Consider the following 13,322-nt stretch of genomic DNA (forward strand, 5'->3'; position numbering starts at 1 on the left):
ATACGTTGACTGAGTATACTCTGATATATAGAAGAGGAAAGCACAATAAATCCCATTTGTCTAAATGCTCTGTATAATAAGCAGGACCAGACATAACCTCAGCATTTGTCTCACAAAATTGTTATAAGCTGTAACGCCACATCCAGTGTGATTTTTGTATATTCTAATCAAACTCCAGAAAGTTGGAGAACTTCTTACTGAAAACTTTCTTAGTAATAAACTTGAGAAATTGTGAATAACATGCAATTTCCAAACAAATCAAGACTGCTGCTTTAGAAGTAATTTCTGTGCAGTTCCTGTGTCACCGGCAGTGTAGTGGTATTCAACAACAGGATAATGCAGTCAAAGGCAGTGCAGGTGTTTGCCACCAAATGCATGAAAACCTGCAACCCTCATTTCATCAGACTGCGACTCACTGCCCTGGCCATTGTGTGAATCCTTCAGCGGCCATCTGGGGAGACTGTGGGACGAGATGGATTCTTAGCAAATGCCATGCTCCTTCCGTCTTCACAAGAAGACCGTTCCCTCGAGCCCCTTTGGGCCATTTGCTTACCTTTGGCAAGTGCTTTTAATGATTCCCATCCACAATACACACACCTTTCTTCACTCATCCCCACCCCTTCCTCACCATCCCCATGTTGCACCACCCACATGTTCCATCCCTACTTGGCTAACTCATCGCACACTGGCACTGCTCCCCTCAATCTCCTGTCTAAACCTATCCCTGTACTGCACCGCACCACCACCCCACCCACCCCAGACTCTTCTCTGGTGGGGAATTGAACCAGGGTCCGCCACCTCAGATCCGTGGTTGCACCTGCCTGTCATGGGAATTTTTAGTATTTTGGTTTCCTTGCAAGAAAATATTACATTTCAAAATGATGTCAGCATGTTCTCTAGTTACAAATCCAAAAAAAAAAGTCTTTTGACCAAAAGAGCAATACATTTGCTAAAATACTGGCTATCTGGGGCAATATTTTCTGGCTGTACAATATCTATTATTCCCAGTGACCAAGTGCGTAGGAAACCAGACGACACAGATTTAACATTCATTGTAAGAAATCATCCATAGGGCACTAGTACTAGTGCTAAGGAAAATGGGACGGTTATCATTAGGATGGTCTATAGCCCGAACTTTCTGGGGTTGGTGATTTCAGTGAACCACGTAACCAGGGAAGTAGGGAGGGTTAAACACAACACTGGAGGTAAGGGCTCAAATTTGTGAAGACGGGACAAACCAAAGAATGTAGGTAATAGTACAGAAAAAGGTATATCAATAGGGGAAATGATGATAAACATATCCAGACAGGAAGGGATAGGCAGTACAAATCCATGAGTAAATGAAACAAGGCAAGAGGTTAGAAAAATAATAAAAAAGGTCATTTAGACAAGTAGGAGAGGAAGGGTTTGGAGGGATATAGGCCAGGAGCAGGCAGGTGGGACTAGTTTAGTTTGGGATTATGGTTGGTATGGACTGGTTGGACCAAAGGGTCTGTTTCTGTGTTGTATGACTCTGACAAAAACTGAAGGTTCTGTGTCTGAATACACGTATCATTTGAAACAGAACTGATTATTCTATTTACATAAAGTATGATCTGATAGCAATTACAGGAACATGGCTGCAGGATGACAGAGTGTGACCCTGTGAATTGAATGGGTACATAACATTCAGAAAGGACAAGAAGCTAGGAAAAGGCAAAGACATTAATTATAGTATCAGCATCCAGAGGAGGATGACATAAGTCCAAGAGCTAGGATTTGGAAGCTGTTTGAGTATAGATGAGAAATGGTAAAGGCAAGAATGTCATTTGTGGCAGTGCTGTCCAGGTCCCCTAACAGTAATGTGACAGAATGAAGCAAGGCAAAAGATATATAGGCAACTTGAAGGTACAGTGATAATCATGGGGATTTAAATCTATCAGATGGGCAAAGGCAGCTTAGATGGGGAGTTTACGGAGTGTTTTCAGGCTAGTTTCTTAAGGTAGCTTATTCTGAAGTCAACCAAACAGCAGGTTACAACAGAACTAGCACTTTGCAATGAGATGGGATTAATTAATGACCTCACAGTGAAGGCAGCCCAAGTAGCAGTAACCATAATTGATTGAATTTGACAATCATACCAGTTTTGATGGAAAGAAATGCGGGCCCATTACTAGTATCTCAAACTGAAATAAAAATAAAAATAACTAGGAGGGCACGAAAACAGAGCTGGCTAACATGAACAGGCAAATTAGGTCATGGGATATGTCAACAGAGATGCTATGGCAAACATTTAGGTGATATTCAAGAATTTACAGAATAGATGCATTTCTATTTCTAAGAAATATGCATTTTGAAGAAAGAAAAATTCCAAAAGGGAGTTCCACCATCCACAATTAACTTAAAACATTGAGATAGAATCAGACTTAAAGTATACAATTGCAGAAAAGGTGAATGGCAGGTCAAAAGATTGGACAGAATCTTAAGAAAGCAAAGAATGACCAAAAAAATTAATGAGGAGGGAAATATTAACATACAAGAGAAATTTAGTGAGAAATATAAATGTAGATAGTAAGAGCTTCCATAAATATTTAACAAAGAAACTGTAATGAGAGTGCTTGTCCTGTGGAATATAAATGTGGGGGATTAATAATGAAGATGGCAAACATATAGGTTCTTTGGCTTAGTCTTTAATGTCAACAATACTTAAAATATCCCAGAAAAAAAGCTGTTAAGTCAGGAAATGCAACGGAGAGAGTAATTCAGGAAAAGGACACTGAGCAAACTGTTTTAGGTCCTAATGGACTTCAATGTAGGGTCTTAAAATAATTGGCTGGTGAGACAGTCGATGAGTTAGTTTTAATTTTACAAAATTTGACAGATGCCAGGAAAGCGCCTGGAAAGAAAATAGCAAATATAACTCCTTTATTCGAAAGGGGAGACAGAAAGCTGGAAACTACAGGCCAATTAACTTCTAACATTATCCCTATGAGAGATGTTAGGCTACTGAAGGTATTACTACAGGTCACATGGGAAATTCAAGGTAATCAGGTAGAATTAACACCGTTTTGCGAAAAGGAAATCATATTTGACCAATCCATTGAAGTTCTTTGTGAAGGTAACCTGCTGTGGATAAAGAACCAGTAGATGTAGTGCACTTCTGATTTCCTGAAGGCAATTGATAAGGTATCATAAGGTGGCTCAGTGATTAGCACTGCTGCCTCACAGCGCCAGGGACCTGGGTTCAATTCCACCCTCAGGTGACTTTCTCCCAGTGTCTGCGCGGGTTTCCTCCGGGTGCTCTGGCTTCCTCCCCTAGTCCGAAGATGTACAGGCTAGGTGGATCGGCCATGCTAAATCCAGGGATGTGTGGGTTGTGGGTTATGGGGGATGGGTCAGGGTGGGATGCTCCAAGGGTCAGCGTGGACTTGTTGGGCCAAAAGGGCCTGTTTCCACATTGTAGGGATTCTATGAAAATGAAAGCTCATGGTTTAGGGGTAACACAGACAAGGGCTAGAAGATTGGCAAGCTAATAGGAAAGATAACACATAAATGAGTCAACTTGTTTGGCAAGATGTAACAGGTTTCGTGCCATGGACAGTGCTGGCGCCTCAATGCATTACCATTCATGTCAATGGATTGAAGGGACAGAAGATATAGTTGCTAAATATGTCAATGACATAAAGGATTGTTGCAAAATTAGGTTGTGATGCCAACATAGGGAGGTTATAAAAGGGTCATTGACACATTACTCAATGGGCAAAGATCTAGAAACTAGAGTATAAAGTGTAAAAATGTAAGATTTTCCTTGTTGACTTGGAGATTTGCAAAGTGATTATTTGAACAGAGGGAGATTGCAGAGCGCAGAGATCGGAGGGACTGGAGGGTTCTTGGGTATGGTTATGGAGTAATCAGTTCAGCCACACAATCTCATTGAGTGGTGGAGGAGAGGATGAGGGACACATTCCTGCACCTAATTTATTTGGACAAGCCAGAGGACAGCCAAAATGATTTTTCATTAAGTAGTGAGCTGTGATGATCTGGAATGCACTACCTCAAAGTGTGATGAAAGCAGACTCAACAGTAACTTCCAAAACGGAACTAAATATATACTTGAGAGGGAAACATTTTCTGGGTTACAGGGAATGTGGAGGGGAGTGGGACTAATCAGATAGCTCTGTCAAAAAGCTGGTACAGTCATGATGGACCAAATGGCCACCTGCTGTACAACAGGATTCTCCCATTAGCAAATACTATCATTCTAGTTGTTATCGCTTCTTATCAAGTTGAAGTGTTAAGATTTGAAAATGCAGAGTTTATTCTATCTAACTGAATAAAACAAAAATTCTGGAGTCAAGAGGATGAATTCATACCTTTTTTAATTAAATTGAACAAAAGGATTTACACTGTCTGCCCAACGAATGAGACAGTGAGAAATATTTTCACCTGCAAGAGAGGAAACAATGCAAGTTTGGCAACATGACTTTGATTCGCTCGAGTTTAGGAGGTTGTGATCCAACTTCTACAGGTAATAAAAATGAGGTAGATACAAAAAAAAAAGTTAATCCCTCAGGATTGATCCTGAACAAAGGGCAAGATCAGAAACTTCAAGCTAAGACAGCAATATTAGGAAACATGGTGGATAAAGGACATCTGAAGGTCTGTCTCCCCAAAACCTACAAACGCTGGGTCAATTTAAATATTTGAATTTGTTTTGTTAGGCTAAGAATAACAGGGGATATAGAGTAACGAGTGGTAGAGTGCACATTATCCAGCTGTATAACAGAATGAATCAAGGGGCTGATCCATTCATTTTTCTAAATTGCTGCTTTTAAATATCAATAATATAGCTCTGTTATTCATCTGTTCTTGTATTCTGTTAACCCAGAAACAAAAAAGTTATGTTAGTATGGTAATACGGACTTTTCCTATGTACTCTACAATTATAGCCTTCTTTCTTATCTAAAGATTTAGCCAGTTGTTTTCTTTCAGATCTGAAAGTTACTTTAACAATCATCTGTGCAGGCTATTTCTTAGAATCATAGAAACCCTGTGGAAGCAGGCCATTTGGCACATCAGGTCCACACCGACCCTTCGAACAGCATCCCACCCAGACCCACCCCCCTACCCTATCCCTGTCACTCTGCATTGCCCATGGCTTACCCATCTATACATCTATGGGCAATTTAGCATGGCCAATCCACCCTAACCTGCACGTCTTTGGACTGTGGGAGGAAACTGGAGCGCCTGGAAGAAACCCATGCAGACACAGGGAGAATGTGCAAACTCCATAAAGACAGTCACCCGAGGGTGGAATCGAACCCGGGTCCCTGGCGCTGTAAGGCAGCAGTGCTAACCACTGAGCCACCATGCCGCATGGTGAGTTAGAAAGATTTCACTGGCTAGTGCTGGAGTTATCACACAGCTGAGATTCATGAGGGCAGAGCAGTGGCTGTTCAGGGAGGAGAATAGGGGCAGCGCTCAGATTTCAAGTGGGTGGATCAGACAGGCCATGAGCACAGCCCGAGTACTAGCTGAGGATAGACGGCACAGCATCAGATTAGGTACCAGTTGATTCACTAGTGAGTGGGAAGGTAGGTACCACACAGTTTTTATACAATGTGGAAATTTATCCATTACTGACCAAGTTTATAAACATTTACAATAAACAACAGGCTGAAAGGACACTGCACATTAGAGAAGAATCTGTAGAGGGGAGGCAGAGTAATTGATATTTATTTGATTGATGGAGACATAGAAACAGAGATATGTAATTTGCAAAGTGCTGCCAGATAATAGTCAGCATCTCTTAGCTTCCTGCAAACTTCTTGTAAAAGTCATTTCCAAATCATATTTGTGTTAGAAATAATTTCTGAAAAATCAATTTGATTTTTCATCTTTTTAACCTACGCATGCATTTAACTATTTATTTTGTTAAATGCATAACAAAAACAGAGCACGGTAGATTTATTTATATTAACAAAATGTTTATTTATACACGGGGAATCTTTATTTTTGCCTTCTTTGCTGCCTAAAGAAACAAACCTCGTGAGGTTCAACACTATTGGAGAAGGTAGTGCACTGAAGTAATGATTGTCAAATAAAGGAGCTAGTGAAAATGAAAGGTAAAGTAAAATCTCTGAAAATGAAAAAAGGTAGGGCCTGAAAAATCAGGAAGTAGCCTTCAAGAATAGTCCTCAAAAACCACATTCACCCCTGACCCTTATTGTGGGCTCTTTTAGTTCTCTGCCACTTTGCGTATTTTGTTTGGATTTCCACATAGATTTATCCCTTGCACTTCCTAGGTTTATTTAAAATTTATCATTAGTTCTCAATTTCTTCTCTTGGACTCTTGGTTTCTTTCTTGTCCCTTTTTTAAATTAGGCTTCTTTCTCGGAAGGTTACACCACAAATCATCACATTTAAAATAGCAAAAAATAGGGAGAATGCAGTGTAACAAGTAGTTAGCAGTTGCAGTCCAATGAGTTACAGAGTTAATCATCACATTTAAAATAGCAAAAAAGAGAATGTAAGTAGGCTGAACTTCCCATTTCCAAGCAAAATTATGTTTAACAGTCAAACATTTCCTTTCCTCATCTATAACTACTTTCAGTTTTCACACATATTATTTTCTAATATCTATGTAACATGTTCAAGGAACAAAATGGAGTCCTAAGTCTACAAACATAAACACAGCATAACTATGGGACCATTATTCATAAGAACTCGACTATTTTATCAATGTTGATTATTTAAGAGTAACAGGATTCATTATCAATATTTCTTGCATAAATATTTCGCACCTTATTACTAACATATTTGTACTTTATATCACAATTTAACTTTTATTTATAATTTGTAATACTTATTGTATTTTGTCTCTCAAAATAGTACAGTCAGAACTGAATGGTCAATATGCGTTCAGGAAACAAGAATTTTATGGAGTAAAAACTTTTGTGCTGCAATAATATTTTGTTAAAATCTGCTGCAATTGTCATCAAATTGAGCTGCCAAGAGAGAACCACCTGTTATATCCAAAGTGAAACAGGTAGAAAATCTAGTTCTCCTGGAACTCCACTTAGATTTTCTACAGTTTTCGTTTAGAAACAAGTACTTAAAGATCCCCAAACAGACCACGTAATGATAAACAAGTCTGACTACTAGTTATTAGGAAACCAACACATTGCTTGCTCTCCTGGAGTCTCAATATTGTACAGTAGTACTTTTCACATCATGGAGATAGAACTACAATGGGGCACACAGCCATAGTAATGGGGCCAAAATGGTTAACACTTCTAATCCATTTCAACCCAGAAAGAATTCAATAGTGAGACATGCTATTACAAGATAGTTAAGGTCGAAGATAATTAGTTGGCACACCTTAGCTCCTCTATCCAGCAGTTAGAACTTATTATAAATCTATCACAATTAGCTCTTATAAAGACTTCAATATAAAAAAAGAGGAATAATGTAAAAAGAGGGAGAATGCAGTGTAACAAATAGTTAGCAGTTGAAGTCCAATGAGTTACGAAGTTAATCACTTCAAGGAAAAAAGAAGAATGAAAGGAAACATAATCTAAATACTTAAGACTCTTAACGTAGTGCAGCAGAATAAAGATCAGTGGAACAGCTGCATAAAGAATAACAGTGAGAGTGCAAGTAGAAAAAACATGAAAGAACGGGATTCTGAATTTATTTACATTCATTTTGAATGTAAAAACAAAGTCATGCAATTAATTCGGTGACAGCTAGAATGCTGTGTGCCTTTCCTGACATTACATTAAAAGATATTGTTGCTATGAAAATAATGTAATGAAGATTCACCAGAATGATAAAGATCAAATGTTATACAAAGTAGTTAAATAAATGAACATTTTCACTGGAATTGTTAAAATAAATTTTAAACTTCTGAAAGGTTTCTAAGAACATAATAATGTAAGATTGTGTTTCTGTAGTTGGAATCAAAGACTGTCAATTGGAAGGCTGGAGGGGTTAGAATATTTTTTTAATCACAGCATTGGAAGAGCAGAATTCTTTACTGCAGACCACTAAACTAATTTAGTTTATTTCAAAGGGAATATAAAACACCTGGTAAAGGAGAGAAAGTTAGATTATGGCAAGTACGTCCAGTTAAGTACACATGGGCCAAATTGCCTCCATCGTTACTGTAATTTCTACAATAATGACACAATCAGAACTGGAAGTTACTTAACTAAAGTTCAGCAATGCTTTTACATACAAACATCCTCTCCACAGTCACAATTTATTTCACAAATCAAAAGGAAAATTAAGGAGTACTTCTCTCCTCCAAGATCACAGAACATTACTTGTGTCCCATACTTCAACAATGTTTAACTATAAAGGACTATTCGAACTTCTATTTGCTAATAGAAATGATACACTTCCAGATGCTGAACATAAATCAAGGCCAACTTTTTGAAATATTTCCATAAGTCAAAAGGTGCGACTTTAGAAGGACCCCACTTCATTTTTGCAGCAAGTGACAGTGCCACATCTCTATAGGTCCCAGCAGCTCAAATCCAAATCTATGCTGTTTCCCAACCTTTCTGATAACACAGAATTAGAACATTTTGCCTCCATCAACAACAATCCCAAGTGCTTTACAAAATAAAAAAAGCAAACAAAGAGGGTCTTACTAGAAGGAATGACAGAAATGTGATCAAAAGCTGGATTTTAAGAAGAGTCCCAAAGGAGGTGATGGAGGCGTCATTGAGTTTAAAAAGGTCATTCCAGACCATGAAACCAAAGCAGGAAAAAGCCTGGTGCCAATCATGAGCATTAAGTAGTGAGGTGTACACAGAGCAACAGTATGTTTTTGTCAGTGGGTGATAATGTGGTTGGGCTGCAGGACATTACAGAGAAGGAATGATGGAACAGCATGAAAAAAAATTAAATACAATGACAAGAATTTTGGAGGGTTTTGGAATTCAAACCAATGTAGTTTAACAACAATAAGGGTGATAGGTATGCAAGGTTTGGCACAGAACAAGATACAGGTATTGTACTAGCTCAAGTTCACAGAAAGCAAGGCAACAAAGGCATTCATCGTGTTTTCACCAGAAGATGGACCAGAGCTACATGTGGAGATGGGCAACATTATACACAGATATGAATGTTCAAACATAAAGAGTATTTGGAACATAAGAAGGCCATTCAGCCCCTTGAGCCTGCTCCGCTATTCAATAAGGTCATGTTTAATCTGACTGTAGCCCAGGGATGTAGGCAGTCATTATGACAGATAAGATTTAAAAAAAAAACTACAGGGTGGGGGGTGGAAACACGCAAGGGAAACTGAAAATTAAACTACAGGGTATAGCTACTGCTGTACATTCTTCTGATCATCTGAAGTAATTTTTTTTGAACCAAAAACAATTTGATTATTCAATTATTTGAATAAAGTGACAAAGACATTTAGTGCTAACCAGCACTCATTCAGTACTGTTGACAGTGACCCAGATTTATTGACATAATTAAATACTTTTTCTGTTGTAACATTCCAACAAAGATCTGCACTGCAATAATAACATTGGCTCCCTCTGGGCAGCTGGTACAATCTTTCTGAACATTGTCAGGGATCCCCTGTCCTACATGTCATCGTTTGGAATACTAGGTTCAGTTCTAGTCTTCTTGCTATAGGAAGGACGTTGTGAAACTTGAAAGGGTTCAGAAAAGATTTACAAGGATGCTGCCAGGGTTGGAGGGTTTGGAACTATGGGGCGAAGTTGAATAGGCTGGGGCTATTTTCCCTGGAGTGTCGGAGGTTGAGGGATGACCTTATAGAGGTTTATGAAGTCATGAGGGGCATGGACATGGTGAATAGCCAAAGTCTTTTCCCTGGGCTGCGGGAGTCCAGAACTAGACGGCAGAGGTTTAAGGTGAGAGGAGAAAGATCTAAAAGGGAACTAAGGGGCAATATTTTCCAGACGGAGGGTGGTGCGTGTATGGAATGAGCTGCCAAAGGTGGTGGTGAAGGCTGGTACAATTACAACATTTAAAAGGCATCCGGATGGGTAAAAGAATAGACAACACAGTGTGGAGCTGGAGGAACACAGCGGGCCAGGCAGCATCAAAGGAGCAGGAAAGTTGACATTTCGGGTCAGGACCCTTCTGTGAAACGTCAACTTGCCAGCTCCGCTCCTCCAGCTCTACACTGTGTTATCTCAGACTCCAGCATCGGCAGTTCTTACTATCTCTGCATAAAAGAATAGGAAGGGTTTAGAGGGATATAAGCCAAACGCTGGCAAATGGGGTTAGATTTATTTAGGATATCTGGTCGGGATGGACAAGTTGCACCGAAGGGTCTGTTTCCGTGCTGTATAGCTCTAGGACTATCTCCTTTGCCCCCATGTAGAATACTCTAAAAAAACTTACTGGTTTCTTGTGAAAAAAACAAGTACAACAACAGGGAATCTCATCAAGATGTGAATCTAATAATGTGCTTTGAGATCATATAGGATTTTTGGTTGTCATTAAGTTTTGGCTTTCTGACTGTTTAAAAGAAAATCCTTTGCAATAATATCATTCAGCCTGTTCTTGGCCTCTACCACTAGTGGTAATGCAAGGAGACAACACTATAATTAACGGATGTAAAAATTCTATAGCATAATGGTTGACTTACTGCAAAACACCAAAGTCTAATAAACTCCTTCAGACAAAATAATTGAGAAAGAATAAAAGGCCTACTTTCAAAGAGGCAGTCTTTCCATTTGCTCTTGGGAAATAAAGTCAAAACTCATTTGTCAGGAAATGCTTGGTTTGAATCGGAACAGATTATTCCACTGAATTCCAAATTACACACAGCATGAAAAACTACAAATGAAAACTGCTATGTGAAGCCTTCATTTTATTAATATTGCATTAAGGCAGCCTACCTTCACGCAATAGCTCTACTGAGAGCAGGGACTGTGGGGCTCAACTACGGTCAATTGCAGATTCACGATATTAATTGCACAGCGCTGCAATGCTGCCCTGGGATTAAATCCACATAGCTGCAGATCACTGTAATATTTGTTGCCATCAAACTGAATCTAACCCGCAAACAGCAGACATGGGAAACAGTGAGATTTACGCCCTTTGTAGCAGAGATCAAACTGCAGCGAGAGAGTTTAATCTCTCCTTTATTTCATTTTTGAATCACAGCGATACCAATCGTTTAAAAGTTGTTTGCAGTTTTGAAGCGGCGCCAATAACATTGTCGCGTACATTGTTTAAAGATTTTGTTTTTTGAAAAAAATACCAGGCTTCTCTTTGCAAATTCCTGAAAACAACTCTGTAATGCCTCCACCCAACCACAGATAATGTTACACAGGTAGAACTTCGAAGGAGTTGAAAAATATCGCTTAATTTAAAAAAGAAAAGAACATCCCTTGTTTTGAGGGCAAGAGTGATTCGGGATTAGTAATGGAGACGGCAAATGTACAAGTTATTTGGATCCGTTTTCAATGTAGAGAATATAAATAATATCTCAGGAAAGAGAAAAGCTGTAAGTCAGGAAATGGAAGGGAGAGGGTGATGAAAGAAAATTAAAATCACAGCGAGCAATTCAATCTCCCTGAAACTCTTGAGTTTGGAAAATGCAGAAAGCACTGGGCAGAATAGGCAGTGATTAAGAGTCAGGCATGAATAGGGATCATCTGACCTTGAAGTGAGTGGAAAGTATTGAAGAGGGTTCTCGGGGCGATAACGAAGGAATGTTCGGCTCCCGGTGAGCGGAGGCTTAGCCCCAGCCGGCACCCTACAGGTCCCCCAGCTCCTTGTTTACCCCCCAGCCGGCACCCTACAGGTCCCCAATTCCCTGTTTATCTTCCCCCGGGGAGGGTTGTAGTAGTGGTCTCCGTACCTGGCCGTGGTGAAGGCTCCGGCCCTGCGGGGTATCCTCGGGGCTGAAGTAGAGCCTGGTGCTGGCGAGCAGTTGCTGGCGCCCGCGGTCCTCCCACAGCAGCTGGAGCTCGGCGATACACTCGGGCTCATGCGGCTGGCAGCGGACAAAGAGGAACTGGCCGAGCCTGGCGCTGAGCGGCTTCCCGCCGCCTGGGGAGGCCGCCTCGGCCACGCTGAAAGCCCGGTAGAAGGTGTACGGTCCGTGGGAACCGCACGGAGGCCCGACCCACTGGCAGCGGCACGAAAGGAAACAAAGAAACGAGAGAGAGAGCCATTTAGTAACAAAGTATTCCCGGGGTGCAGCCGGGACACATTGTATCCAACTTTATCATCATCATCATCATCATTATTATTCCCCTATTCTATACAACTCAGGGACTAAACACTCTCTAACCCCCTTCAGCAAACTCCCAGACCACCCTCTCCTCATCACACAGCTCTCCCACTCACCCTCTCCTACCCCACAGGGGTTTTATTCACTAAAGGTTTAAAAAAAAAACTTTTTTTTAAAATGCTCTCTCTCTCTCTCTCACCTCGATTTTCCGCGGCTCCATATCTCCCTCCGGCAACTCAGCTCTGCAAAGGTCCTGGCAGCTACACGCCTCGCACAATTCAGAAACACTAAATCACTGCACAGGCAGGCAGAGAGGGGGGAAATAAATGAACAAACAATTCACCCGGCTTTCCCAGAAAAAACACCGAGTGAAACCAGCCCTCAGCCAATCTTAACCTGCAAATAGTGTCTTATTATTATTCCAGCCTCCTGCCCCTCTGTACCTTCTCATAGCCGGCTATTTATTTTTCTCACCACCTTTGTTTTCCCCACCCTGCTAAAAGTTAAACTGTAAACTTCTATTTTCGAGTTTCTTTTTAAATGCCCTAGCAATAAACTTTCTTTTATTCTTTACGCAGCTGCTAGGACGCCGTGACGTCACCGGAGTTGGGGAATGGGAAGGAGTTTCCATGGGAATGTGGGATTGGGATGTCAGAGACACTGATGGGATTTTGAAGATCTGGAGAGAAAGGCAAATTGGAAAGCATTTTTGGGATTGAGAATTCACATTCCTGTGGAGAACAAAGCCAGACACTTGGGATTGGGAATGTCTAACCTGCAGAGAGGGAGATAATGAGGAATCAGCATCTGGGATAATTCCTGCAGAGAGATGCTCCGGATACGAACAGGATTTGAGCAGAGCAACTGGAAATCTAAAACAGAAAGTACAAACCTGTGAAGAGAAAGGTATGTTCAAAGCAAAAAATCCATGCCAACAAATTCCGAGAACCTGGGATTACACTATGTTAGGCTGAGAAAGTGGGATAAACAATCCCAGTAAAGTTACAAAATGGGATTCTTCAACAGCAAATACGACTTGGGTGGGGAGAAACATGTTGGGGGACACAAACCTTGTAAAGGTTGAGGTAAGGAAGCCAGTTTTCGGAGT

General features: G+C 40.5%; 1 protein-coding gene across 3 annotated transcripts in view; it reads right to left on the reverse strand.

Annotated features, from left to right (window-relative positions):
* The window catches only part of LOC109929886 (AT-rich interactive domain-containing protein 5B-like), an 84,391-nt gene extending 71,470 nt beyond the window's left edge, over positions 1-12,921 (reverse strand). For 2 of the 3 annotated variants that reach the window (XR_007263394.1, XM_020529458.2), the window contains exons 1-2: positions 12,414-12,920; positions 11,840-12,109 (exon numbers count right to left, since the gene is read on the reverse strand). Coding sequence is in view for 2 of the 3 variants with exons in the window: in XM_020529458.2 (XP_020385047.2) it covers positions 11,840-12,109; positions 12,414-12,434 (291 nt within the window). In the remaining variant the exon portion in view is untranslated. Of the gene's footprint in view, positions 1-11,839; positions 12,110-12,413 lie in introns of all 3 variants that reach the window. The other variant, XM_048603832.1, reaches the window with a different exon arrangement.
* Between the last annotated feature and the right edge of the window lie 401 nt (positions 12,922-13,322).

The sequence above is a fragment of the Rhincodon typus genome, chromosome 12 (genome assembly GCF_021869965.1).
Source record: "Rhincodon typus isolate 14 chromosome 12, sRhiTyp1.1, whole genome shotgun sequence".
Classification (NCBI taxonomy): Eukaryota; Metazoa; Chordata; class Chondrichthyes; order Orectolobiformes; family Rhincodontidae; genus Rhincodon; species Rhincodon typus.